Here is a 26,853-nt window from a genome sequence, read left to right on the forward strand (position 1 = left end):
TTATTTATACATGCACTGGGTACAGTCAGACACGCCCGGAGGGTGAGAGAATTCACCAGAGCCAGAGCGGTGAGCAGAACAGGCAGATAGACTGAAATACACTGCTGAGGGGAGCAGCGGGCGGCAGGAGAGGTCTGCGCGCCATGTGGGACCCTCGCCTGGCGGCTGGGGATTGAACTGGCGCTGCAGAGGCTGCAGGCACTTCACAGCCCAGCTCTCAACCGCTGTGCCACCAGGAGAGGCCCTGGGGGTGTTTGTTTGACCTCCATGCCTGTGAACACTGAAGGGTGGGGCGCTGCAGGTGACAGCACAGCTTCAAGATCCTGGAGGTGCAAACCAGAGATGGAGCCTGGCCTGTCTTGGCTGGGTCCTTTATCAACAATCATACCACTGGCTGCATCTTGCTCACAAAAAAATTTGTGTGTGCAGGCTGAGGAGTGTGTGCATGTGTGCATGCGTGTGAGTGTATGTGCACACTCCCTGACCTTGGGTTGAGGTGCTTCTGAGGATGACTTAAGTCCAGGTCCCTTCACAGGACCCGCATGCAATCCCATCTTCCTCCCTTCCCTCTCCCGCTTCCCCCCTTCTCTGGGAGCAACATTGGATAAATCACTTAGACGTGAAGCTTCCTGGCATGGGTTGCTTCTGGGGAACATGACCTAAGACAGCCCCCGCCCAAATGTTCCTAGAGCTCCTTGACGTTTTCTCTGCCACGTGGCTCAGCTGTGGCTCACTTCCCCAAACCCCCTGCTAGGCCAGTGTTCCGGAGGGCAGGGTCTCCCCCAACTTGCCTGTCAGTCCGCATAAGCAGATCCACCTGTGCTGACTGTCGAAGCAGGCCAACGCACAGGAAAGTCCTCTGTAATGGCAGGGAGCCCTGTTCATTACCATCGCTCAGAGGGGAGCTCAGAGGGACATTCTTGATGTGAGGGAAGGTGATGTGTGATGGACTGGACTCTGATTTCTAAAGATTTCTACCTGGAAGGGATACGTCTCACCTCTGCTCACCTTCCATTGGCCAAAGTCGATCTCATGGTCTTGGCAAATCTGGGGAGGGGGCCTCCAGGGCAGAAGGAAGTGTGATCCTGCTGTAGTTATGACCCCCCTTCCGAAATATGCTTTACTCTTCTTAAGTTTCTTCCCACCCTCTTTCGGCCCGCAGATGCAGTCAGATGAGATTATATGAGAGGACATCCACTGGCCTGTTACTAAGTAGGGAAACCACACCAAAAAACTATCTCCAAACTACACTTTCCAAAAGCATGTTGATCATCACAATTCTGCATTTATACCAAGAGCAGGTACATGTGGGGCTTATGCATAAATTTAACAAAATAAAGAAAAGTAATTTGGAAAACACAGACAGATCTCAAATGAGACAAATTTGTACCTAACAAAGTTATACATATTAACCACAGAGTAGTATCAGATTTAAATCTGATACACATTACAAAAATCCTAAAATAACCATAACTGAAGCAAGATAAAACTCTGTTCCTCCCATTTAAAATAATTTGGAGGTAGGCCTTCCAGAGCCAGCATGGTTTCTGTGTTTAAGATTACCTCATGGGCCAGTATGACCGCAGGAGTTCCAGCCCTCACATCTGAAATCCAATAGCTCACAAATAGGTGGGGAAGGCAAAAAAAACAAAACAAAACAAACAAAAAAAAACCCAAAAAAACCCCACCTCACCTCCTTGATGTGTCAACTTCTTTAAAGCAGCCTTCCAAGAAATCCCTCTCAATATCACAAGTGCCTCCCCCCAGCCCTGTCATAACTAAACAGTGGAGGTTGGGAAATGCAGTGTTTTAGCTACTGGGCACATTGCTGTATAACAAAATAGGCCCTACTTTTAAGAATAATTCTGTAGGCAGCCACCAGTCTCTGACCCAGAGGCAGGACACCTTTTTGGAGGGTGCCATCTGTGCCACCACACTGGGTGGGAACCAGGAGGGAGAAGCTGGAGTGAGAGAACAGCCAGACAGATCTGACTTGCAGCTCTAGACGCTTTCATGAAGTGAATTCAGGAATGAAGACTGAGTGAATAGAGAGTGATATGTATCATGTAGACGACTTCCTTCAAAAACTGCTTTTCTAGCCTGGTCCCCAAGTCTTTCTCAATACCGCAGCTTCTCAAATTTCTTATCTTTGTGACCACCAAACTCTGACCTACCTGCTGTCTAGCCATCCTTACATCTGTTTACATCACTTCTGCGTCCAGTCAACCGGCACAACAGGGCTGAGGGGCAGCACAGACACTTTGCAGAAGGGTGTAGAGGAAACACCACGAGTAATTCTACTTTGATATTTTCTGTTCCTGATCAAGATCATCGGAAGGACTGAGATCTCCTGGGATAGCCCAACTGAGAAAGTGACTCCCCTGAGGCTGGAGACTGCGTCTGTTCATCTGTGTTCCCAGGTCTCCGGGCAGGTATTCAGTGAACACGTGAGGAATGAATGAAAGAGAGAAGAGAATCAGCGCCCCTCGCTCTCGTCAGTGCCATTCTGAATGCGCATGGAGGCGTGGTATTTGGAGACAGAGGTGCAAAAGGTAGAACACGGGGCCATAGGGGTGCGGCAGGTGCCAGGAAAGTGGAAAAGAACCAGGAGGGGAAAATGGGAGACAAGGTAGAAAGAGCACCCTTCCCAAAATGCCACCTGCCTCAGATGGCTTGAAATTTCCGTCACTTTCTCTTCCTCCCTCCGTTGTCCTAATTCTCTATCTTTGGCTCCTTAGAAGGGCCCGCTTCCCCTCCCACCCCGCAAGATGACTTGGCAGTGACCCAGTTGATGAAGACTACACAGCTGTTTGTCATTTCCTCCCTCAACACCCTAGTGGAACAATGGTGTCTGTCACACCCACAAGTTATTGTTGGCATGGTTTTAGGAGTTTCTAGTCTCTCTGTGAAATGATGTATCCTTAGAGAAGTTTCTATCCTAGGGGAGTGAATGGTCAGTTACAGAAAGATGTGGTAAATGATGAGAAAGGAAAAAGTGTGGTTAAAGACATTATAAAGGGGCCACTTAACTTGTCTTGGGGGTTACAGAGGCACTTTCCAGAATGGAAAGACCTAAGACCTAAAAGGTATGAGTGACAGAAAACCCAAAACAATGGAAGCTTCCACAAGGTGGTTTATTTCCCTCTGTGGTAAAAGTCCAGAGGGGGGCATCCAGAGGGAGGTGCCCAGAGGGGGGTGTCCAGAGGGGGGCATCCAGAGTGGGGCATCCAGTGGTGTCACGAGCCCCATGGTGTCAGGGGTCAGGTTCCCTCTGTTTCGTTGTGTCATGAGGTGTGGCCTCCATTCCCATGGTGACCTTGTATGTCCAGAGGGCTGCACCAGCTCCAGCCATCACACCCACATTCCACCTCCCAACACCAACAAGAGGATTGCTTATTATAAACTGGAGTCAAAATTATATAGGACAAAAGGAGGCATGATTGTGGGAGCTTGTCTTATTGTGAGCCTCAACTATTCCATGTCTTTGCCTTGATTATTCTTTGCTTTGACTGTTCTGTGCGTCTCAATGTGCAGAAACAGGGAGTCTGAGATAGGGAATATCTCAGGGCAAAAGTCCTGGTGTGAGGATCTCTACATGCTGAAAACAGCACGTGCAGAAACAGCAATAGGTGTTATGGCTAGAGCAGCATAAACACTGAGACTTTCCTTGACTTTCTCCTTATTTCTCAACCTTGGCTGGGGCAAGGTGGTACCCATCCCCCAAACACTTGTGCATTCCCCACTTGCCTGCTTGCTTCTTTGATCTTTTTATTTTCTGTCTGATTCTAAATAAAAACAAGACTGCCCTTGGAGCTGGGCTGCACTTTCGTGGTGGAGTCCCTCTAAGCTTCTCATTGTTCTGGACACGGACTCTGAGTAATCCATTTTCTTTTTTCTAAAGATTTATTTATTTATTTATGCATACAAGAGCTGGGGGACAGACCAGAGATGCAGGGGGTGAGAGGATCCACCAGAGACAGAGTGGGGAACAGAACAGGCCGACTGACCGAAATACACTGCTGAGGGGAGCAGCGGGTGAGACAGGAGAGGTCTGCCCTGCCGTGTGGGTTTCTCCCTGGCTGGCCCAGGGATTGAACTCTTGCTGCAGAGGCTGTGAATTGCTTCATAGTGCGGTGTTTAACCTCTTGTGCCACCAGGGAGGCCCTGAGTAATCCATTTTCATCTTGCCGCCACATGACCTAACAAGACAGATGACAATGTTAGGTCACTGCCTTGGCCCTCCCTGGCCCTCAGAAAGTTTCAACCCTCCCTTCTGGAAGCGCTCCTTAATGCAAGTCCAAGTGAAATATTTGCAGACCCATCAGGACAACCCTCAAAGGAGCCACTGGGTCTCGGAAGGGTCAGCAGCTGAGACTGCCTTCCTCACGGACTGCTTGGGCACTCTAAGGGATGACTGCTGATTGGAGAAGGGGGATTTACCCAAGGGTCCTTCATCCACAGCTACCTGGCAGCCTGCGAGGTGGTGAGAGAGAACGTTCTGCAGCGTAGGAGCAATGGAGACTGTCTTAGTCAACCAGATCTGTTCTCTCTAGACTGTGAAATTAGACTTACGAGATTCGGCTGGGGAAAAAAGGATGCTAACAAAAAACAAAGCAGAGTCACACTGAAGGACGAGGTTTGGAGCACCGTTCTTCCTGGGGTCACCACCATGGGGCCTGGGAATTCACGGTCGCGTGCCCTCGCGAGCGCCTTTTGCAGCCAAAGGCGCCGCTGGCTGCGGGCCGGTTTCCCCCTGGACTGAGAGGCGCAGTGGTTCAACGTAGCTGCTGCTGTGGCTCTGAATGTTGGGGGACACGCGCTTCCTTGGTCTAAGAAGCGCTCCTTTTTGGGCTTCATTTTTACAAAAACCAGAATTATGGACGCTGCCGAGGGGCAGAACAGGGAGTGGGGTTCACCGGCAGCCCCGGCTGCTCAGGACACGCTGCCCAGGGGAGGGGGCGCAGTCCTGGCACTCGGACTCGGGGCCAGCGCCCAGGCCTGCGGAAGGCGGCTCTGCGATGCACGGAGCACCGCCCAGGCGGGGCGGCCCAGGCGGGCCCCAGGGCCCCGGGAACCAGGCCAGGCCGGGGAAGCGCTCAGGCTGCTCCGAGGCGCCCGCCGTCCAGCCGGGGACGCTCGGGTCGGGGCCACTCCAGCCGCGGGGCCCACGCGGAGTCACGCAAGTGGGCGTCCGGTCGGCCTTGGGGCCGCAGCCCGAGCTCGGGGCATCGAGGGCGTCCCGTGGGCGCCGGGCCCCTCTTCTGGGGGGGCGAGCGCGGCCCCCCCACGCCAGGCCGCGGAGCCCTGGGGTCGCGCGTCACGGCCGAGGCGCCGGGACGGCCGCGCACGCGCACGCGCCCCGGGGGCCTGAACTCCGCCCCGTGGGCGGGGCCTCCCCTGGGCGGAGCCGAGCCCTCGGGGGCGGGGCCGGGGGGTCGCCGGCGCCGGTGGGGTCTCGTGGGTTCGCCCGGGGGTGCGGCCCCGGGGGGCCGCGTGGGCGCGCTCCGGGGGGCCGGCGTGTCGGCGACTCAGGGCCGCCCGGCGACGGCGCGGTAGGGGCCCGGCGCGCGCCCGGCTCCGGCGCCCGGACGTTGGCGGCGTCACTTCCGGCGGGCGGGCTGCGCACCCGGAAGTGCGGCGCCGGCTGTGGTTTAACCCGCGGCGGCGGCGGCCCCGGCAGGTGAGCGGGGCCCGGGGGGCGAGGACGGGGTGGGGTGGCGCCCCGTGCCTGCCGGCGCGCCCCCGCCTGCCTGCCCCCCCCGGCGGAGGCCGGTGATTGGGCGCGAGGGGCGCGTGACTCGCGCGGACGCCGGCGCCCCTGCCCCGCGCGCCGGAGGGAGGGGATGGAGGGGGCGCGGCCGGGCCTGCCGGGGAGGGCGCTCCGGCCCCGCGCCCCCTCACCTCCACCCCGCACCCCAAGTGCGAGCGTCTCGCTGGGCACGTCTCGTGACCCTGGAGCCAGTTTGCCCGCTGTCCGGACGGGGAAACAAGGCTGCGGTGGGGTCCGACCCGCCGGGGGGCACAGCAGGGCCGCGGGGACTCTGGCCTTGGATTCCCGCGGTGTCCTGTCCAGGGGCGCGGGGAGGACGGGGCTTTTAGCTGTGTCTGTTCTTATCCTTTAACCTGGAGTCGGCCTCGAGCCGTCCAGCATCACTAACCAATCTTTACCCCTGGCCCCGCCGGGTTCAGAGGGCGGTGGTGTGTGTGAGCGTGTCTGCAGCTTGGACTGGTTCCTCCTGGGCGCAGAGGACACCGGAGCATCTCTGGGTGTCCGTGTCTCTGTTGGATACATGTCTCTGCTGTGTGCCTGGCTCCTCTTTACCTCCCATCAGTGGGTGCTTATTTTCCTATTTTATGACCAGGGAAGCGGTAGCCCGGGGCTATGTGGTGACTTACTGGCAGGTAATGACCATACTTCAGGTTTCCGCACCAGTCTTTTGTCAGCTACACGGCGTCCTGGTCCACTCACCCTAGAATGTCCACCTGGAGCTCTGGACACTTCCCAGGCTCACTGTCCTTCCCTCCGCAGTCTCTCAGTGATCCGCTGGCTGACCCAGGCCTCCTTCGCTGGCTGCCATCCTCTTTTCCAGGACTCTCATTTCCTACTGGGGAACCCAAGATGCTGCCACTCTCAGTTGTGTGACTTTGCCCTCGGCTGGAGATGGTGGTGACAGAAGGATCTGGGAAGGAAGGGCTTTCTCTGGTTGTTGTCCAGAGCTGTCGCCCTGCACAGCCTGGGCTCTGTGGTTCTGGACCGGAGTGAGGACTTGGGGTGATAACTGGATGGCGAAGTCTTTGTTGTGAGAGTCTTTATTCTTGGCCACCAGTGCCCAGAAAAGCTTTTTTCCTAGATTATCTTGGAAGTCTGGCTCGGTGCCTGTGTGGTTTCCATTTAGTAGACACTTGTCATCTTGACAGCTTCAGTAGCTGTTTTTGTTAGGTAGCAATTTGTTCTGATTTCTCGCTTGGCTGCCATGTGCTGCAGGCACTGTTCTAGGGGCTTTGTGAACACACTGACCTCTGGGAAACATTGCAAGGTGGGTGGCAATCCTGTTTTACATGATGATGTAACAGAGAAGTTAAGTAAATTGACCAGGGTCACAGCCAATAGGTGGCCAAGTTGGGATTTGTAACCATCAGTCTCATTTGAAAGCTAATGGACTTGCCTGATCTGTGATACTTGGTAAAAATACAGACACCCCCCCACACACACCCCAGTTCCTGGAGAAGATTCTCACTTAGATCTGGTTGGTGGGGTCCCAGGAATCAGTATTTTTAGAAGGTGTACTGGGTGATTCTTACTGCAAGACCAGTTTGGGAAGCACTGCCTTAAGGAGTTTGTAGATTTGCTGATCTTGGAAGTGAGATTATGTCTAAGGAATCTTGTTTCTTTTTGCTTACTACTGCGCAATTTGCTAATCTGCCCACAGTCTGTCATTAAAAGGGCACCGGGGGTAAGTGGCCATATGAATCATCTCCGGACATTGTTGGCCTATAGTTCAGGGGTTTTCCAGACTAACATAATCAGGTCATTTGAAGACCATCTTTTAGTCCGATTGGAGCTCTCTTGGAAATTCTGTTTATTTCTGCTCCTCCTAGGGCTGGAGTTTCCAGAAAGTTCTGGTCTGCTACTCCATGGTGGAGACACCTTTGTAGTGGCAACGTTGAGGCTTTTCCAAGGCATGTTGACTTAGCGTGGGCTCCCCGCATTGCACGTCTCTCCTCTTTATCTGTCTCCTTGGTTTATGAGAAAGCCTTGAGCATATGCAAACAGGTTTGTCGTGATTTAGCTGGGGCTTGACAGTGGGGGCCCCTGGGGCTTGGGATGGGTCAGGGAGGAGAGGAAAGACTCCACCAAGAACTTCAAACAGATCCCCCAGGTACATGTGAGTACTTGCAGTTCCCCTGCTGATCTTGTGCCTCTTCCTCTGCAAGCTGAGGGGTCTCACAGAGGCAAAACAGCTGGATACTATTACTTCATTTCCTCCTGTCCAGTAAACATTGAATTCTAACTTAATTTCTTTGTAAATAGAGGATGTGCTTTGTGGAATTTGAATGGTTTCAGTTTACTATTTGGTGGCCCAGGCCCCGGCCTACCTTGGTGTTCTGTGAGCACTGAGAGGAAGGGCCTTCCTACCTGTGTGGAGTGGCGTGTCTATAGGTGTCAGCAAAGGCCAGCCGTGCTGTTCAAGACTTTCCTGCTTCTCTCTCTACTTGTCCTGTCAATTATGGAAAAGGGCGCGTTGGAACCTCTGGCTGTCTTTGTGGAATTTGTTCCTTCTTGTAGTTTTATCGGTTTATTTCATGTGGTTCACAGTGCTGTGAATAAGTACACAAACATTTTGGAGTGTGATATTCCTTTGATGAATTGACCTCTTTTATCATGAAGTGATCCTTTTAGACCCTGGGAGTATTCATTGCTCTGAAGTCTATTTTATTATCACCAGTTCAGCTCTTAAAACTAGCATTTTGTGGATTGATAGCCAGACTGTATAAACAATTTCTACAACTCAGTGATAAGCAAGCAAACAATCTGATTAAAACAGGCAAAGGCCTTGAATGGACATTTCCCTGAAGAAGACATACAAATGGCCGGTGAGCACAGGGCGTTACTCAGCATCACTCAGCATCAAGGAAAGGAGGATCAAGGGCAACGAGAGACCTTTTCACACCCATGAGGGTGGCTGTTATCAGCAAAACCAGCAGGGTGACAAGGATGTGGAGAAATCAGAGCCCATATTTATTGCCCATAGGAATGTAAAATGTGCAGCTGCTGTGGAAAATAATGTGGTAGTCCCTCCAGGAAAATTACACATAAAGTTACCATATGATCCAACAATTCCCACTATGGGTATTTGCCCTAAAGAAGTTATAAACAGAGACTCAAACAAATGTACACCCTTGTTCATAGCAGCGCTATTCGTAATAGCCAACAGGTGGAAGCAAATCAGATGTCCACTGGCAGATGAATGGGCAAACAAAACATGGTAGCTACATAAAATGGAATAGTATTCAGCCTTCAAAAAGGATATTTTGACGCATGCAACAACATGGGTGAAACTTGAAGAAAGGTTGCTGAGCAAAAACAAGCCAGTCACAAAAGGACAAACATTGCATAATTTCTCTTACATACGCTTCTTAGAGTAGTTAAATTCATAGAGACAGACAGTGGGGTGGGGGCAGGGGGAGTGCTTCTTTTCCCGCCAGAGTCACAGGCTAGAGAAAGAAGAGGCTTTGCCAAGGAACTGGCTTGTGCTTCTCTGTCAGCAAGTTTCAAGAATGGGCCACTTATTAAATAACCTGTTTCTTGGCCGTCATATTGATTGAAGCTGAAGGCTATCGATCCGAGTTCTGTTCAGCCGTGGAGCTGTGTTGCTGGGTTGGCTGGCGCTGTCTCTGGAGGAGCCTTACGCCCTCTCCTCCATGCCCACATGGGAAGCGCTTGGGTGGCAGGTGGGAATGGATGAGTGTGGGCTCAGCCACGGCAGTGAAAGTCAGGGTTGTTGATTGAGGCCAGCCTGAGAGCTGCATATAGGGCTGTGGGGGTGTCCACTCCTTGTGTCCTTAGAAAAGCTGTACAGAAGAAACCGAGGCATGAAAGGATTAAGTAACCTGCCCGAACTCCCAGCCAGAGAGTGACCGAGAGCTAGGGCGTCCTGCTGTCTAGACCTGAGCCTTGAATCCTCGGGCTTCCCCCTCAGGGCTGAGGTCAGAAGGAGGTGCTGCTCCAGGTGCTTTGGCGTGCGTGTGGGGTGAGCGCCAGGGCTCGCACCCCAGCTCAGGAGAGTCAGTGTCACTCGTGTTTGTTGAGGGCAGCGGTTTGCCAGCTCCTGAACATCAACAGGTTCTGTTCTTTAGAAGTCTGGCCGAAAGCTGGCAGTAATGGCGGCATTACCAGGTTTCTACCAGGACTGGCCTGTGTTTCACGGACTTGGACTTGACTGCGAGGCTGTTGGGCGTCGGGGGAGAACGTGCCCTGAAGCTGACAGCCTCAGTTACAGTTCCCGTCCTGCCTCGTCATCTGCTTGTTGTGAGACCCCAGTGGGCACAGGCTCTTCCGCTCGGTGTCCCGGGCCGTACTCCGTGGCCGCGTGGGCTTGTGGGTTGCAGTGGGGCGCACCTAGGACACGCCTGTCGCAGGAGGCCATGCACGTTAGCTGGGGACAGTTGTCGGGACACTGAGGCTTGGAGAGGACCTGAGGGCTCGGCGGTCACGCCTGCCCCCACCCCTGCCCTCACGCAGCGCCTGGCTCTACTGCCGCCGGCTCCTGCCAGTCCCTCAGCCTGGAATCCGCTCTCCTCCTCCTCCTCCAGCTGCCCAGTGCCCGCCCCGCCTTCCTGCAGATGTCAGCGGCTCTCCTGATGCAGGGTACCAGGCGGCATTCATCACTCAGCTCCCCACCACCCCCTGCCGAGGCTGCACAGCCCAGAGGGGATGCAGGAGGGTCTGGGCAGGGGCCTGGTGAGCTCAGCAGAGGTGAGAAGCTAGGGCAGTGGTTTTCAAACTGCTGTCTGGGAAGGTGCCTCAGGGACCCCTTGAGATTTAGGGGCAACTGAGCCAGTGCCTGTCCTCTGTGACCTGTTCTGTGCATGGGGAGAGTTTAGGAGAATGTTTTGCTTGGGGGGAAAACCCCAAAACAAAGATGTTCTTTAAAAAAAGTTGAAAAAGTTAAGAATAACAGCAGGAGGGGCACAGCTGGTACTGGAAAGCAGCTGGAAGCAGCTTGACAGGCTCAGCTCAGGGGAGTAGGCCCTGGCTGCACGGCTGCTCTCCGCCGAGGCCTGGGAGATGAGGGTTGGGGGAGGGAAGAGATAGCCAACTTTAGGGTACTTCTGAAAGACCGTAGCCCAGAGGTGCCTGCCAGGTGGTTGTAAGAGACACAGGAGGTGAGAAGGCCCATTTGGAGCTTGCCAAAGGCAGAGATAGGTGCACTTAAGACAGATGGGAGGGACAGCTAGCTAGCCCCTGGCGAGGGGACCTCAGGTGGCCTCGAGGCTCAGAAGAGGCCAGAAGCTGAGGCGATGGGAAGGTTATCTGGCTTGGGGGGCAGAACAGGGTGATGTGTCCCCTGGAGGCAGTGGGGTGGAGGGTCCTGGGGCTAGGGAGGAGTGCCTTAAGGGGATGGGCTGGGTCCTCAAAGGAAAGTAAAGGTGAGAGGGGAGGGGGCTCAGGCTGTGTGGCCCTCTGCTCCAGGCGCAGGGAGTGCTGGGAGTCTCGGCAGCCTGTGGCGTGGGGAAGTCAGTTTCCTGAGCACCCCCACATTAAATGGGGGCTTAAAGGGCATTGTCATTGGGCTTCTCATTCTCACATCTTCTCAGATGGGGGCACTGGCTCTGGGAAAAGGGGCGACCAGATAGACTTATTCAGTGGAGCATGTGGGCGTTATGTAAATATGTATGTGAAGGTGACTGTCTTCAGAACACCTGCTGAGATAACGTACATTCCCCGCATAGGTGCATGGACACCTTCTGTTTGAGGACCACTGTTCAGATGGGTTTGGAGCCTGAAGCAAGGGGAGCCACACCCCTTTCAGGGGTCTTCCACTCGAGGGCCTGGTGGGGTTGTCAGGCAGCTTTTGCCGACTGTAAGGTGTGAGTGTGCTCCCTCGTGCCTCCCCAAGGTGGGCCTGCTGCTGGGTGGTTTTTCTAGTCCTTCCAGAGATGGTCTCCATTCCCATTAAGTCTCACAAACACCCGAGCTGGTGGGACGTAATACCATGGAGAGCAGGAAAGACTGAGTCATTTGCCCAGGGTCAAATCGCGAGCAGAGGGTCACTCTGGGGCGTAAATCTAGGAGTGTCTGGCTCTAAGGCCCTGAACTCTTTCTCCACTGCCCTTCATGCTGTCTTGACTGTTTAAGACAACTGGGGCTCTCCACCCCAGCACTTGCCATTTCTTAGAATGGAAAGTGAACAGGTCTCCTTTCTGGGCTTACTTGCTGACATTGCAAATCGTGGGGAAGGTCATTTCCCCAGGGTCCTGGGCCTCGGACACGAGCACCGTGATCTGATCAGCTCTCTGTGGCAAGTCAGGCCGCGAACACCTGGTGGTGGGGTGCGCGGCAGGCGGCCTCCCGGCTGAGGAGCCCGGCTCTGGTCAGCCGCTGTTTCCTCACGAAGCGGCAGGATTAGGGAAGGTTTCTCGGGCAACTGCAGGGGTTCCTGACATGGGCGGCCTGGGCTGGTCCTGTGGAGCAGGTTGCTATGGGAATGGCTGCTTCTGATGACAGGTGGATGTGGGAGATTTACGAGAAGCTCTCCTTCAGCTAAGTCAGGCTTGCGGAGCTGGCAAGAAGGTGTCTGCCCTGGGGAGAGGCAGTGGCTGGAGCTCTTGCTCCTGGGTAGAGCAGGAAAACGGAAACACATTCCCTGTTACCATTCGATGACAGCTGTCGTTTTGCGTGACTGAAGGTTGAGGCTGAGGGGTGTCAGGAGTCACCCCATCTTCAGATTACCACCCCCACTCCAAGAGGCAGAATGATATTTGTTCAGTGCTCCTGAGCTTGCAAGACTGCGTCAGGGCTGTGTGCGCCTCAGAGGCTTACAACCCCCAGGGGCACCATCACCGGGGCACCCATGTTCCAGACAAGAAAACCGAGGTGACCAGCGTGATCAGGGCCACGCAAGAGCTCACTTACAGAGCTGCGGGGTGCAGTTGCAAGCCCAGGTCCTCTTTCCAGAGTCCTTGCTTTTTGCTGCTCTGCTTCCTGTGTGGAGGGGACATGGTGAGGGGCCATGGGAGGCACCAGCAGGCCTTCCTCCGCCTGAGCGCCCGCGCGGCCTGCCCTTGTGGGGATCTGATATCACTTGAAACTGCTTTTGAGTTCAATGATCCTGGGAAAGCTCCTCACTGAGCAGGAACCATCAGCTATTAGCCCATTGCTCCCCCACACCCCTCAAAGGACAGGCCTGGAAGGCAGCCCTGACTTTACTATTCCCAGCATCCCTCCCCAGCTCCAGGCGCTGCAGTCTCCTTCCCCCCACACCCCTGGCCCTGCCCCGGCCCGCTGTCTTCCTCTAGATGGTGTTGAAGGCACAAGATGAATTTAGTCATGGTTTAAAGTACGGGGAAGCTGCTGAGGCACAGACTGCTGGGGTTGGCCGGGGAGTCCTGCTGAGGCTGGAAAGCAGCTCCTGGGGTCTGGTTGCCCTGCCCCTGCTCTGTCAGCCCCACACCTGGGCCTTTATCACCTGGGCCCGTGATCCCGCTCCTGTCTGCGGAACTGTCCTCCCGGGGCGAGGCTCACGGAGGGGCAATCTCTGTTGCAAACGGCCGCTCACCCAGTGTTTCGTGCAGCTTTGAGCTAACTGCTGAGATGTGAGAGTGGGGGCATCATTTGGTCTGGTTTTCTAGCCCCCCTCAGAGAGTGGCAGGTGTAGCAGAGTTCTGGGTGCCCTCCTCCCTGTGGGGGTGTTATCATGGTGCTGGCGGTGCACCCCGGCCTTCTGATGATGGGGCTTGGTCTCTGACACGCTGCCCTTGTGGGGTCCTTACCGGCCCCGCAGGTTGTGCGCGCTGGCGGAGGGAAAGCTGCAGAGACCAAGGCCGGGAAGCGACGCAAGCTCTTCTGCTTCTCAGGCTGGTTAGCGAGGAGGCTGTGACATTTTCTCTCCCAGACTGATCTCTGAATGCAGGTCTCACCCCAGCAGGGGTGTGGTGGCGCCTTGCCTGTTACCTGTTTCCTGTGAACTCAGGTGGCCGCCTGCCTCGCCAGTCTGAGCAGATGCGGGGACTGAGTGCCCGCCCCCATACCCTGGCCCCTGCCCCCACAGGAGCAGCCACCTTCCGGGGCGCTGGACCCCACTCCTCCAAGAGGCCACCTCCCCACTCCCCATGCCATTGGTTGCCTCCTCTGCCACGGCCCTTCTCAGGTGTCTTCACCGTGGTTATTTTTATTTCCTTAACATTTTAAAACCAGTCTGAGCACCTGAAGGCTCAGCATTGGTTTTGCATGGTAAATCCATGCTGGCACATAGTGGGAACTCAGCACTTCTTGACCTCCTAATGTGGTCAGCCCCTCCTGGCCCACTCTTTCCTCCCCAAGTGTTATTATGGGCTGCCTGTGCCCGTCGAGGGCCTGGGAATCAAAGGGCCTCCTTGGTGGTGCAGGGGTTAAGTCGCAGCACTATCAATCTGTCGCTAGCCACTGCAGCCTGAGTTCGATTCCCGGCCAGGGAGCTGACCCACATGGCGCGGCAGACCTCTCCCGTCTCCCCGCTGCTCTCCTCAGCAGTGTATTTCAGTAGATCCACATGTTCTGCTCCCCAGTGTGTCTCTGGTGAATCCTCTCACCTGCCACATCTCTGGCCTGTACCCCAGTTCTTGTATGCATAAATAAATCTGAAAAAAAAAAAAAAAAACCCACAAAGGTGACAAGTCATTCTCCTGCCTTCAAGGGGCTTTCTCTTCTCAGCTCAACTCTTCTCTCACCTCCCTAACCAGTGGGCTCCATCCCCCTCACCCCACAGCCCTCAGAGTACCCAACATCCTCCTGGGCACTTTGTTAATTGGAAGGGGATCGAGTCAGGGCAGGTCCTCCAGAAACAAAAGCCCAAGGTCTCTGGCTCCCCAAGTAACTTCTCAGTAACACTCCCTGTAGTGGCAGGACAGGGACGGAGCAGGATTTCTATGATTGGAGCAGATGGGTGAGGGAGGAGTCCTGGGCCCTCGGGGGGTTTTGCAGGCTTCTATTGGGATTTTACTGGGTACACGGCAGGCAGGGGTGCTGGGGGGCCGGGAGGCTGGTAGGCCTCCCAGCCTCCAGCAAGTCTTCACTCTTTCTGGGCTCTCTGGCGTTCTCTGCGTCACTTTCGCTCTTTCGCTCTCTCACTCTCGTCCTCTCTGCTGCTCTCTGGTTTCTGCTCTTCCTCTGGCAGCCCCTTGACGCCGCCCTTGTAAGCCCAGTCTCTCAGGCCAGGTGTACCCGCTTACGCATGCGCACACCCCACTCCAGGTGCCCGCCGTCAGGCACGCGTTCGGGACCGCAGGGATCCATCATCCATCCTAATGGCGGGAGGGCAGAAAAGCCTGATGCTTTTTACCTTCCCCTACACTCCCGTAGTCGCGGCTGCTCTGAGACCTGCTGCTTTGGCTTTTTCGCCACATTTGGTGGCTGGGAGGCAGGACACTGCAGGGGCAGGTGCCCAGGTTTCAGGGGCACCTGCTTTGCGGGCCTTGGGCAAATTTTGCCTTTTCCCCTCCTTTTCCAGATGGTGGGCCCAGAGACGCGCTTGCAGGCCCCGGCCCTGCCTGCCGCGCGCGCTGAGGGGCAGGTGTGTGCTCCGGGAGCTTCCCGGGTGGGGTGGTGCTGATTTGCCTCTCACAGGGTGCACCTGCTGCCAGGGCTGAGGGTGTGGCGGAGGGCGAGGTGTGAGTCACCTCACCTGGGAAAGGGGGCCGGAGCCCCGAAGGCTGGGGTGCCTGTGTGAGCACGTAGCCTCTGCGACTTTCTAACTAGACTCTCCTCGTTGTTCGCGGGGGTGGAAGAGCAGGGGCAGAGGTGCTCAGAGGGGAAGGGGTTGAGCCTCTCGGCGACCGCCACAGCGGACAGGACTGCTCTGTGCCGGCCTCGGCCGTGTCAGCCCTGCGTAACCAGCGCTGCGTGGCTGGACCGGTCCTTTTGGTTCTTACTGTGATCGCCAGATGCCCTTCAGCAGCCCCGCCAGGGGACGCTGAGAAAGTGAAGAGGGCGTCTTACTGCTTATTATTGCAACACACCTGGACCACAGCGAGGTTGGAGAGGGGAGGCGACAGGGGCCGGGTGGCCTGCTTCTATTGCGGTCGAGGGCGGGGCTTAGGTTTCAAGCGGCTCGCTCTTTATGGGTGAGTTTAAAACATTGGAGCAGGAATTTAAAACACAGGAAGAAAGAGACAGAAAAGGAAGCCACACGTGGCCTCCAGATGACCAGGATTTGAGAACAAGGCACCTGGAGGGGCCGGGGGTGGCAGCCTGGCTCTTACCGGAGTGAGGTCGGCTCGGTGTTTACTCGGCTGGCCCTCTGGGACGTGGATACCCGGGCCTCGAAGCTCAAGCCAGGCGCTTGGTTACGGAATGAGAGCTGCCTGCTGGGTCCCCGCTCCCAGGAGCCCGGCCCGTCCTCCGTTTCTTTCTGGGCTTCACTTCAGCTCTGCGATGGGTGTAGTCAGGCAGCCCGTGTGTGCTTCACTCACTGTATAAACTAATGGGCACGTTTGCAAGGCTTTGATTGCAAAGAAAGGCGCCACGGGACCCTCAGAGGTGGTTCACCCCTTTGACAGCTGGCCAAGTGAGTCCCCAGGAAAAGCATGTTTGGCACAATTGAGTGGGGTCTTGAATACGCCTCATTTTGGAAGAAGTGGGGTCACGTGGCTCTTCCCCGGGCCAGCAGTGCCTTAGGAGGCTCGCTCGCTCATCTGTTTATTGCTTGGCCAATTATTGGATGACAAGTCACGTCATTGCAGCCGCCACCATAGCGGTCCCCAACCCCTGTCCCTTGTGAAAGCGGGCGGCGGCCTCATGCAGGTTTTAGCAACATCAGGCCCTGCTTTGTGTGAACTGGGACTTTTAAGCCTGTGGGTGGGGGCTTGACAGCTTTGCTTTCACAGACTCTTCTGTCAAGCGCCGCATTCCCTGCGGGTTCCCTACAAGGCCAAGAAGGACAGGCCCCGACTAGCTCCACAGAGGCTCAGGGACACCCTCCTATCAGCCCCAGTGAGGAAACATCAGAACGTTGTAAAATACTGGACTGTTTTAAAAAGGTTTTGTTTTGTTGATTTTCCCATAATCAAAACAAATCTTCTTGGAGGAAACCCCCATAAATGCTCCCGGCTGCCTGTGTCCTGCTGAGATAAACTCTGGCTGGGTCCTCGGACCCCTTGGCCTTACTCCGCCTTGGCTGCCCTGTGGGGGCTCCCTGGCCTGGCCTTGCAGCTGTGGTCGCCACGTGACTCTGCCACAGCGTGGGCCTCACTGGGTTGTCGAGTAATGTGGTCGTGGTGCTGGGCCCGCCGGGGCCTCCAGTGCTGCCTCCCTTGGTGATGCCCTTGTCACTGGGCTGCAACTCCAGTGCTGGAATCCTGGAGTGAGGGACCCATCTCATGCACCCCGGTGTGCCTGTCACGGTCCCACTCCGAGCCAGCCCTGGGCACTGAGGGGAAGTGCCTGGGTGGCCTGGCAGAGGCAGCAGGAACTGCTCAGAGGATGAAGCCCACATCTGCATTGGCCTCTGCAGGAACTACCCTCAAGTCTCTTCCTCTGTCAGATGGGGCTGTGCACTCTGAGTTCCTTCGGGAGAACAAGGCAGTAGATGCCAGACGAGTTTGACCTGGGCCACTTAGAATGAAACGTGAAAATTCCATTAAGAACCCTGGAGTTAGGACTCGGGATTCAGGCTTTACATGAGGACTTCAGGTGATTCTGAGACCCCTCCCCCCCAATCTGGGCTGGTGGGGCATGTCCCTGGGGCTCCTCCAAGCCTCCTCTGCGAGATTGGGCAAGGGTGATACTCTGGGTGCACACCTGGAAGGTGGTGTGAAGGTGAGCGCCCCCCATGCTGACTGTCCCAGGCACTGCTGTCTTGCAGATGGAGAAACCGAGACAGCAAGAGGTTAAAATAGCTCGTAAGAGGCAGAGCCAGGATCTGAACCCAGGCAGTCAGGCCCTAGAGTTCCATTCTAACCTCCAGGCCAGTGGTTCTCTAAGTATGTGTGGGGCCCCTGGGGGGCAGCTCTGAGACCCTCTCAAGCCATCTATGAGTCCAGAACGACTTTCATAATTAAGAGTTTCCTTTCTTGCTGTCTTTCTCCAGTGAATGGACAGTGGAATTTTTGGCGAATACATGCACGTGATGACGTCATTGTTCTGTGGCCAGTGGAATGTGGGTGCTTGCATATTGTTCGAACATTTCCTGACTTAATTTTCTAATTAATGCGATAAATATTGATCACTAAAATCCACATCAGGGGGCCTCCCCGGTGGCGCAGCGGTTGAGCTGCTCCCCAGCCACCGGAGGGTCCCACATGGCGCGCAGACCTCTCCTGCCGCCCGCTGCTCCCCTCAGCAGTGTACTTCGGGTCCTTCTGCCTGCTCTGCTCCCCGCTCTGGCTCTGGTGGATTCTCTCACCCTCCCGCGCTTCTGACTGTACCCAGTGCATGTATAAATAAATAAATCTTAAAAAAAAAAATACCATAGACTGGAAAAAAACAACAGACATTTATTTAAAAAATAAAAAATCCCCATCAATAAAAACTCGGGGGTCTGGAGCCAAGGGGGGTCCTGAAACCAGAAAATCTGTGACTGGTGGCTCAGGGCTGCACCTTCCCTCCCTGGCAGCGTGGAGCCTAACGCCCCAGGGTGAGTGCTGGGGGAGAGTGGGGCCACCCAGGTAGCCTGCTCAGGGCCTCCCAGCAGGTGCCTGGCAGCCTCCCCTTGCCCGGGAGCCCTCCACACCGCTGGCTTCTTTGTGCAGATGGCTTGTGGTTGGCCAGCTGCTGACCCCCAGGGCTGTCTCTGCTCCGCCCTGCCCTCTCCTGGGGCAGGTCCCTCCCTGGGCGGGATAGGGTTGGGTCACAGCTTTGGGTGCTGGAGGCCTTAGTCATCGCTCGGCAATCCCTGTAGTGTGGAGATGGTTTGATCTAGGCCAGCTCCACCTGCGCGCCTGCCTTATCTGGTTCATCCTGCACCGGCCAGGGCCAGCCCGGTTCACAGACGCTGGCTCAAGGGGCTGCCCTTGAGCTCAGGGATGTTACCATGGCTGGCAGGAGGCAGGCCCTGGACTCAGGCTAGGTCTGGTGACCCAGCCCAGTCTGCTGACGTGGCTTTGCGTCTTCACAATGTCACTTTGCCTGTCCTGCTCTCGGCCACTCACTGGGCACCTGGCAGTGTCACCGTCCGCAGGTCCCCTGCCCCAGCATTTGCACCGAGGGTCTCAGAGCAGCAGGGTGAGGTGTGGACTGTGCTTTGGCTGCTGGGTGGCTTGATTGCTCCCCACCTCACAGGCTGAGGGGAGACAGCGCAGTCACCGAGGCCTCTGCTGCCACACGACTAGCAAGGAGCTGTTTCCTTTCTCAGAATCTGGCCCCGGTTCAGCATCTCCAGCGAGAGACTGACTTCCTGAGCCCTGTCTGGCACGTGTGTTTTCAGTGCACTCGCCCCGGGTTGGGGTGGGGGGAACTGAGACCCAGAGAAGGTTATTCGGGCCACACAACTGTCTTTAATTCCCAAATGCCTCCCTGTCTGGATGGTGGGTGCCGGCTCCCCGTGACCCAGCGCTGTGGGGCCTCCAGATTGCTGTAGTGCTGGAGTCTCTTGAAAATGAATATAACTTTGTCATGAGAAAAAGCCGCATGCATTCAGGCCCTGACACGCACGTCCAGAAAATAGAAAAGCAGAAGATCCTGTCCGCAGAAAGGAAGTGAGCACCGGGTGGGTTTGTGCTTCCTCTTCTTGGGGTGACCCCTCTGCCCCTGCCGACCGGTGCCCCCCAGGCAGTGACAGGTTGAGGACTGCGAGGCAGCTCCATGTCAGCAGATGTTCTGTCTGGGTGGGTGAGTTACTCTTCCTCCTGACTGCTTGGGGAGTGTGGGGGGGTGTTTGGGGGTTCTGTTCCACTCCAGCGAGGACACACGTGACAATCTGTTTCTGTGGCATGTGAAGAGGGCAGCAGTTGCTGAGGCTGCTGGGGGGAACCCCAGGTGGCTGGTGCACGCACTTCAGTGAGCAGCGATGTGCCGGGGCCTGTGACGTTGGCGTCCTCGAAGGCCCGGTGCTTGCAGAGTACTGTTGCCGCGGACCAGCCCAGCAGCGGCGGGTAAATCGAAGCACTCTCAGGGAATGAGCGAGAACAAGCACGGGGTGGTCGAAGGAACTGTGGCAGCTTCTGCCCCTGCGGCAGCCTCTGCTGCTGAACGTCAGTGAGCATGCTGAACAAAGGGTGGCAGTTACTCAGACCCAGAAAGTCAGAGTACATAAGACCCCCTTCCCCTGGGCGCTGGACTGGACAGCCAATGACGGGTAAGATCGGGGGCAGACGACAGAAGGCACTGCCTGCACAAGTGTCTGCGACTCCTGACAACCTAAGACAGGCGCAGTCCCCGAGGGGATTCATAAAAACCCCTTCTTTGGCCTTAGAAGAAGATGGCTGCTATAAAGCAATGCCATTGTATTCCAGCTGACACTGCCCAGCTTGCTGAGACCACACCGCTCATCTTTAGCTTACAATTCAATAGCTTTGTGCTTCACTGCCCAGTTGCTACCTTAAACTGGTTTGGCTACTTACAGAAAATGCCTAAGAATCTAAATGTGAGAAATAGCTGTTGTGATTTTATAATAGTAAATTTAATCAACAGAAATAGTTATAAGTAATAGTAAAGAAATATCCATATTATAGTATATACATAATACACAATGTAGATGGAAAATTAATAGTTGAGTCAATGTTTAAACTAAGGTTAATAGGAAAGACCTGAGGGTCAAAAATGGTTTAGGACGAAGGAGACCTCTCTTGCTGTGGTCTCGGTGTGAACTTGATTTATTGATGATTGTACATGAATGGAATCTAGAAATGGTGCATATTGTTTTTTGTTATGTTTCACTGCATGTAATAATCTCATGTATAATTAACCACAAACTGTAAAAAATAATCTTATGTAATGGTCAAAATAATGTATAAAAAGAGAAAGTTAATTCCAGCAAATCACACTCAGATTTTCACTCCCTCAGAGTGTGTCTGTGTGTCATTTCTTTCTTTTCGTCCCTCGCCCTAATTCCTTCGACCACCTCGTGCTTGTTCTCGCTCATTCCCTGAGAGTGCCTCGATTTACCCACTGCTGCTGGGCTGGTCCGCGGCATAGTGTGATTTCTGGTTCGGACAGAGTTACACGCCTGCAGAGCACATGCTGGCATCGTGGTGGCCGCCGGCCGAGTTTTGGCTCTTTCCCGTTGTCTGCTGTCCCAGCTGCCCCCTGGAGAGCTTCGTTCAGCACCACAGGAGTTGTGGTCTGGCCTCGGGCAGCAGCCCCGCTTTCTGGGGAAGGAGCGGCTGGCATCTCCCACAAGTGGGGATGGATCGGGTGGCGGGAACAGTGCTGGATGGAGCCTTGCCCCTCCTCAGCCTCCCCTGCAGTGCTCGTTTGTCTTCGACCGATTGTATTTCTGGGCTCAGGGGGCCCTTTACCCCGCACTGCCCCCCCCCCCCACTGCAGTGTCTTTTTCTCTTCGCAGGGGAAGATGGAGACCCTGAAAGACAAGACCCTGGAGGAGCTGGAGGAGATGCAGAATGACCCGAGGCCATTGACCGTCTGGCCCAGGAGGCCCCCGAGGTAAAGGTCTGCAGCTGGGACAGGCCACGTTCCTCCCCCCCCCTCCCTCCCATGGCTGATCTCTGGTTTGACCCAGCCAGGGAGCCCCTGAGATCCCAGCCTGCTCCTCTGGAGCTGTAGGGGCCAGTGCTGGGAGTCCAGGGCCCGCTGGCAGGCGTCTGGGAAGAGCCCTTCTCGGCCTGGGGTTTGGGCTCATGTCGGGTTTGGGCTCACCTGCTTGACCGTTTCCTGTCGTAAGCGCACCTCGTCAGCTCCCGTCAGGGGGATAAAAATAACCCTTCTGTCTCAGAGCTTTATGCTTTTCGAAAGCCCTTCCTGTCTCTTTGACCCGACTCCTCTGTGAGGTCCGGTGACCGGATGTGGCCACAGAGCTGGATGGACCCACAGGCATGCTGGGAGCGGCCGGGCCGTCCGTGCTCTGGAAGCTGCCGCCTCCCGCCCCTGCATTAGGAGGCGTCACAGGCGCAGATACGCAAGCTCGTTTGATTAGCATTCGGATGTGTTTTCGTTTTCACGGGTGAGCAGGTGTGTGGTCTGTAAGTTCACACTGAGGAACGGGAAGGCCCGCTCCCGCTTTCGCCTCCCAGGGCGCTTCCCGTTCTCTGCGGCCTGCAGATGCGGGCTGTGGGCCGGTTGCCTTGCTCCCCACCTCACTGTGCTCTCTCTGGGGGAGGCCCCCTTCCCAAATGAGCAGCCTCCGTGGGGCTGCGGCCTGGACAGACTGTGAGGAGAGGGGAGAGGCGTGGGAGCTGCGCAAGGCTGGTCTGTCCTCGCCCTGAGCTCCCTCAGCAGGACGGAAGCTGGCGAGTCTGGTCAGGCTCCCGGCCCACTCGGACTCTCAGGGTGGGTGGCGGCAGGGCCTCACTAGGCACAGTCAGCCGACCGCCCCGCGAGCAGCTGACGGGGTCTGTGAGGAACGCGCGGGTGGTGGGAAGCATAAGCAGGGACACCTCTGGGCAAAGGCAGCGTGACTGTGTGGGCACGGCTGGGCCTCACTGATCTGCAGGAACAACTCTCCCGGCATGAAGAGAAAACTCGGGAGAATGAGCCCCTCAGGCTTCCAAGACCCCTTTGACGGGCTTTTCCACCAGGGCTGTGAGGGCGTGATGGTGTCGCTGTGGGCCGCCAGGAGAGGTGGGGTGCCTTTAGTTGGGGTGTGCAGCTTGCTTAGAGAAGTGGGTTGGGGGCTACCTTGCCATGTGGAAGGTTGAGCGGTGAGGTTGAGCTCTTTGGGTGGAGTGCTTGAACTGTCTTAGTGACCCCCATAATTGCCGGGTGGGGGGCTCCCCTAGTGGAGAAAGATTTGGGGATACTGTGGGGAGAGGAGGCAGAAGTGGGTAAGACAAGGTTTGGGGGAAGTGATACAAGGTTGGTTAAGACTCGGGAAAGGCAGTGGATGTGTAAAGAGGCATATCCATGGAGGCCCCGAGGGGCCCCCAAGGGGCAGCTGAGCAGAGGGCTTCAGGCCTTCCACTCTGGCAGCACATATGGGGAGAAAAGCTTTCCTCGCTAATGAAAACGCGAGGCAGACTCCCCAGCGTCGACGTCCGAGTCCATGTGTTTGTGGGTGCTTGTGGCAGCCAACCAGGCGGCTCTGGGGGGCAGCTTGCTGTCTGTGGCAGCACAGCTCTGGCCTGGGAGGCCCAGGAATCCAGCCCCGTGACCCTGTGCCCCAGCAACCATGTCTGCGGGGCGGAGGGAGCCTGGAACTTGGATGGCGCAGGAGGAGCAGGCCCAGGCCTGCCCCAGCACAGGGCTCGAGCCCCTATGTAGGGGTCAGCAGCTCAGCCTTCCCATAGCCCCCTATTCTGAACCCCCCATGTCAGGGGTGGACAAGCCAAGCCGGCCTGTCCATCAGGTGCTGTCATGGCGGCGATGCCAACAGTGGCTCCCCTAGGCAAGCTGGTGTTGCTGAGCTTGGCCTGAGCCCCCAGCAGGCCCGAGTCTCTTCTGGGCCCGTGTGCTGTCGGTGTGTTGTCCTCACTGTTTCAGGGGTGGTGGGCTGATGCTCTCCGCCCCCGGTAGAGGGGCTTCCCTGGAGAGTAGATGGGGCTTTGGGTCATGGCAGGGGCTTTGGATGTGGGCGCGGTCCTGTGGCTGCCACCTCACCGGCCAGTGGCAACCTAGGACCCAGCTGAGGGCAGGCTGCTGCTCATGTTGGGGACGTGCTGTCAGGGGGCTGTCCAGCCATGGAGGTTGGCCTTAGGGCCTTGGGTGGCCCCTGTGCTGTGCTGATGGGGGCACCCCACCAGCCCCTGGTGGCCCCTCTGCCGCCTCATTGGCACAGCTTCTCTGCAGTGCTCACACGTGGCCGAGGAGGAAGGGACACGTCTCCCTGAATTGCTGTCACCTGGCTTTCTCACTCACTGTTTTGGGACCACATCTGTCCATCTTGTGGTCTGGCTGGGCCCTTAGTCCACCTCAGAGTAGGCCCCTTGACCCTGAATCTTGGGATAAGTGGTCAGGACTTTTGGTTGCTTCTGCCTGAAAGCCGCTGACTTTCTGATATAAATGGGTCCCCACCTCCCTGGAGTCTGCACACCCCATGGTGGGCCTGGCCCCCAGGCGCCCGCTTCCCACCTGTGCCCACCACCGCCACCATTGGGTGGAGGATTCGGGAAGGTGCCTGTGTCTGCGTGCCCTGCCCAGGGCTAGAACTAGACCAAGCTCAGGGGACCCCACTGTGTGCCAGGATCCCAGGAACCCTGACCCAGCGGCTGGAGGTGAGTGGTAGCAGTGGTGTTTGTTACGGTCCAGTGGCTTGTTCTTCTAGGTCCAGGACCTGCAGCTGGAACGCGAGATGGCACTGGCCACCAACCGCAGCCTGGCTGAGCAGAACCTGGAGTTCCAGGGTCCCCTGGAGATCAGCCGCTCGAATCTCTCGGACAAATACCAGGAGCTCCGGAAGCTCGTGGAGCGGTGCCAGGAGCAGAAGGCCAAGCTGGGTAGGTGGGCCAGATCCCCGGCGTGTGCACTCGGGGGGCGCCTCTGTTAATAATTCAGGGTCTCTGTCAAGGTTGGACGGGAGAGTGGTGGAGTAGCGTGGAAGAGTAGGTGCCTTCTCCCTTCCCCATGGGCCAGCTCCCTGATGGTCGTCCCCGCCCCTAAGTGCTTTACATACGCTTTTCAGCAGCCGAGGAAGGGTAGGTTGTCATCTTCGCCTCGGGTGGGAAGCACGGGGCTCGTGAGGCAGTGGGAAGGCTGCTGTGGGGCTCTGAGTCAGCGAGCCTGCGTCCTGTGCTGAGCTCGCCAGCTCAGTCTCGGCGCGGCTGAAGGTAGGGGTGGGGGCTGGCCTGGTCACCCTCCCCCAGGAAGAAGAGCAGGATTGGGGTGGGGGTGGATTTCAAAGTCCGGGTCCTTTTGCTTCCCAGGCTGCTGCTGGGCAGCTGGTTAGTCAGTGGCTGGGCCGCGCTGAGCTGCCCTTTGCTCAGAAAGGAGACCCAAGGGGACTGGACTGAAAGGAGGGGCCCAGCAGACCCCGGGGCGGTGACAGGGCCTCAGTGCACACAGGCCACAGACTTTGCTGAAACCTCAGCCGCCAGGCCTGAGTCCAGAGCTCTTTTGAGATGTCGACCTTTCTGCCTTCCCTTCCAGAGAAATTTTCTTCAACACTGCGGCCAAGTACTTTGCTAGACCTTCTGCAAATCGAAGGCATGAAGATCGAAGAAGAGTCAGAGGTGAGAGAGCCGCGGACACCCCCTCTTCCTGAGCAGGAGCCCGTGGAGGGGCGCCGGGTGTCTGCAGTAGACGCAGAGAGGAGTGAGCCCTTTTGGATGAGTGAGCCCAGTCGGATCTCAGGAGCTGCCGCTGAATTGGGCCATGGATCACAAGACCCCGGCAGCTGGCAGACCCAGAAGGGGGCGCTGTGGCTGTAGACCCAGGACTGGAGCCTGGCCCCAGCCACTGTCCTCTCCCGGGCTGCCTTGTCTTCCCAGCTCCAGGCCAGCCTGCTCGAGTGACCGAGTGGCCGGTGTTTGTCCTGTCACTCAACACACGTGTGCAGTGCCCACTGTGGGCCTGGCACCAGGTCAGGGTGGGGACAGCGGTGACTAGACAAGACAGTCCCTGCCCTCCGGGAGCTGACTCTGGTGAGGCAGATCGGGGTGAACCCAGGAGTGCATTCCAGTCTGTCTGCAGGGAGAAGGGCCTCGGGGAGCCATTCGCCGGTGGGGATCAGAGCAGGTCGGGAGCAGCCGAGCCCCTGGCCCTGTTGTCACGGGCCTTCATGTCTTCCAGGCCATGGCTGAGAAGTTCCTGGAGGGTGAGGTGCCCTTGGAAACGTTCCTGGAGACCTTTTCCTCCATGAGGATGCTGTCCCACCTGCGCCGGGTCCGTGTGGAGAAGCTCCAGGAGGTGATGAGGAGGCCCAGAGTATCTCCGGAGCTGGCGGGGGATGCTCTTCCTCCTCGCCCACCTCCCCCGCCTCGCCCGGCCCCCCAGGCGACGCCCCTGTGGCTGGCGAACAGCCACTGCCGCCCCCGCCCTCGGCAGGCCTGCCCTACCCGCTGCCCTACAGCCCATCTCCCGGCATGCCCGCAGGCCCCACGGCGCATGGCGCCCTCCCGCCGGCCCCCTTCCCCTCCCGCGCTGTCCCAGCCCTACCCCAGCCCCCCGCCAGCGGGCCCATGGGCCCTGCTTACCCGTCAGCCCAGCCAGCACCCAGGGCTGCTGGGGGCTACTCCTGGTCCCCGCAGAGGAGCACGCCGCCCCTGCCCAGCTATCCCATGGCCCCCGCTGGTGCTTCTGGCCCAGGGTACCCGTTGGCGGGGGGCCGCGCCCCAGTGCTGGCTATCCTCAGCAGCCGTCCTACCCCTCGACGGGAGGCAAGCCACCGTACCCCACTCAGCCCCAGTTCCCAGGCCCGCCCCAGCCCTCAGGCCTGCCTCGGCCGCCCTATCCCACCGCCCCACCCCTCCCTACGGGTTCCCCCAGCCTCAGGGGCCTGCCTGGCTGGGTATTAGAGGCTGGCCTGGCCCTTCCCTACCTCCCCTGTCCCTCAGCCTTGGGCCCACCCTCCTGAGATTCCAGGTGAAACTGGGAGTGGAGCTGGCACTCCTCATGGACTTGTGGGGGCACGCAGGGACCTGGGGCACCTGGCTGGGGCCCTGCGGGCCGTGGGGACAGTGGGCACAACTCATCGACCTTCCCGGGGAAGGGGGCGCCTCCTTGCAGTGACTGGCTCTAACTTCTGCGCCGTGAGCCCGACTGGGAGTTCACACCTCTCCGTGAGTGTGTGTGAGCGGGCGTGTGTTTGTGATCATCTACTTGTGCCCCACACTCGCGGCACCGAACCCAATGCGGGTCACCTCGGTGATGAGGCTCCCTACATCTGGCCTTGGCTCCCCCCGCCTTTCCCTGGTGTTGGCCTCTCGACGTGGTGCCCATGCCGAGGGCTGCTGCTCTGTGTGTGTGTGTGTGTGGCCCCTGAGGATGCCCGCACCACCCACGCCCAGGGCCGGGTGCGGGGAGAGAGAGCAGCTCAGCAGGACGCTCAAGCACTGTCACGTGACTTAAAGCCATACCTGATATGACAGGCTGATGTCAGATGCGCGGGG

At 57.1% G+C, this 26,853-nt stretch overlaps 1 protein-coding gene across 1 annotated transcript; it reads left to right on the plus strand.

Annotated features, from left to right (window-relative positions):
- Window positions 1-5,609: 5,609 nt before the first annotated feature.
- VPS37C (VPS37C subunit of ESCRT-I) lies at window positions 5,610-26,473 on the plus strand. The gene is given in 9 exon segments (XM_037515701.1): window positions 5,610-5,680; window positions 21,201-21,258; window positions 21,261-21,298; window positions 24,072-24,243; window positions 24,893-24,975; window positions 25,535-25,742; window positions 25,745-26,074; window positions 26,077-26,199; window positions 26,202-26,473. Coding segments are annotated over 8 exon segments (1,278 nt in total). The 5' UTR covers window positions 5,610-5,680; window positions 21,201-21,206.
- Window positions 26,474-26,853: the final 380 nt, after the last annotated feature.

This window comes from Talpa occidentalis, unplaced genomic scaffold, assembly GCF_014898055.3.
Source record: "Talpa occidentalis isolate TD23 unplaced genomic scaffold, MPIMG_talOcc4v2.1 talOcc4.17, whole genome shotgun sequence".
Taxonomy (NCBI): Eukaryota; Metazoa; Chordata; class Mammalia; order Eulipotyphla; family Talpidae; genus Talpa; species Talpa occidentalis.